This window comes from Arachis ipaensis, chromosome B10 (assembly GCF_000816755.2).
Source record: "Arachis ipaensis cultivar K30076 chromosome B10, Araip1.1, whole genome shotgun sequence".
Lineage (NCBI taxonomy): Eukaryota > Viridiplantae > Streptophyta > Magnoliopsida > Fabales > Fabaceae > Arachis > Arachis ipaensis.
The window spans coordinates 95,612,195-95,613,857 of NC_029794.2; the positions used below are offsets into that span (position 1 = coordinate 95,612,195).

At 30.2% G+C, this 1,663-nt stretch overlaps 1 protein-coding gene across 1 annotated transcript in view; it reads left to right on the top strand.

The window, feature by feature from the left end:
* The window catches only part of LOC107624445 (ABC transporter B family member 19-like), a 10,884-nt gene continuing 10,217 nt past the window's right edge, over positions 997-1,663 (top strand). Inside the window, exon 1 of the mRNA XM_016326939.2 lies at positions 997-1,347. Coding sequence (XP_016182425.1) covers positions 1,054-1,347 — 294 coding nt within the window. The 5' untranslated portion in view covers positions 997-1,053. The remainder of the gene's footprint in view (positions 1,348-1,663) is intronic.

Genomic DNA, 1,663 nt, shown 5'->3' on the forward strand with positions numbered 1-1,663 from the left:
TTTTTATTTTTTAAAAAATATTTGTTTTATTTGTTTAAGAACATCTTTTACATGTTTTACCAAACCAGTTCTTAATCTATTGGAATCATATTTTTAAGCCACCTAAGACACCTTATCCTTTTTATTTTTTAAAAATAAAATGAAATATTTGTTTAAGAACATCTTTTACATGTTTTACCAAACCAGTTCTTAATCTATTGGAATCATATTTTTAAGCCACCTAAGACTTGCAATACACCTTATCATTCATATGTTATTGCATGTAGCATCATCTTCTAAGTGAAAATAAATAATACAACATACAACACATACACAATACGGCAGAATATTTTATTAGTATTTAAGGACAAAACTATGACTGCCAAACAGCCAAGGATTAGCACCAAGCACGTATCTACTAGAACCATTGGAATGATCATAAAATCTCACCGTTCAAGCAAGTATCTAACTATATTATAACTAATAATTTTACAATAGAATATCCTACCTTGATCATATTTCGTAATACACTATAGTAACTAGTTTCGCAATTATTGGAGAAGAATCATTATGGTCATTGGACCATGCCGAATACTATTAGGATGAAAACAATGATTTATATAGTATCTAGTAAAGATATGCATGTATCTATGTGGCTTTGTGCTATAGCTGATGATGATGGCATGTGAAAAGAAATAAATTTGGTATATATGTTTTCCAAGTCTAAGTGGCGATTCTAATAGTTTCAACAAGATAATAATCTCTATTAAGTATCCATCGCCAGCAACTTTGTGGGCATCGAAGAAACAAATGAAATCAACCAAGAATACAACGCCACAATCCTAACTATTTTTTAAATTGAATGTAATATCCTTAAGGCATATTCTGTTGCTACATTTGGGTCATACTATTGTCACTATCGCGCATAATTTTTCGTGTCACAAATAGTCCATATATAAATATGTAGACTACTAATTAATAATTAATCATTAGTAATTACGTGTTCTACATTATCATGTATATATCTTGAAACTTATTGATGTAGTGGTGTTAATTATTGTTAGTGGAATTAATATGGCTCCAAGCAGACCACAAAAAGTAGTGCAAATGGTGGAACCTGTAGAAGATGATGGTGGTGGTGGTGGTGATGTTGATGATTTGAAGAAGAATGTTGTGAGAGCCTTGCCATTTTTCAAATTATTGAGCTATGCTGACGTAATAGATTGGATTCTGATGAGTTTGGGAATGGTGGGTTCGATTGTGCATGGAATGGCTCTTCCTGTTGGATACCTCTTGTTAGGAAAAGCTCTTAATGCTTTTGGGAACAATATTCATGACCAAGATGCCATGGTTAAAGCTCTTAAACAGGTATGTATACACATGACAAAAATTATTCTCAAGTGTATATTATATGGTACGAAAATGATATGAACAAACTCATTTCGTAAGAAAAGTATGTAATTTGTTTATTTTCTTACTTTTCTTTTTTTTAATAGCATTAAATAATTAACGTGAAAAGCAAAGTGATATGTTTCATTGCCATACTTATTATTTTAGATACCTCCTATATGTTTTACTTAATATATCAACAATAATGATAAAGAAACTTATAAGAATGGGTTTGACTGTTTGAGCAATAGACATAGCATTCTTTTTTATAGCAATTATGCTAGTTAACGAAAAA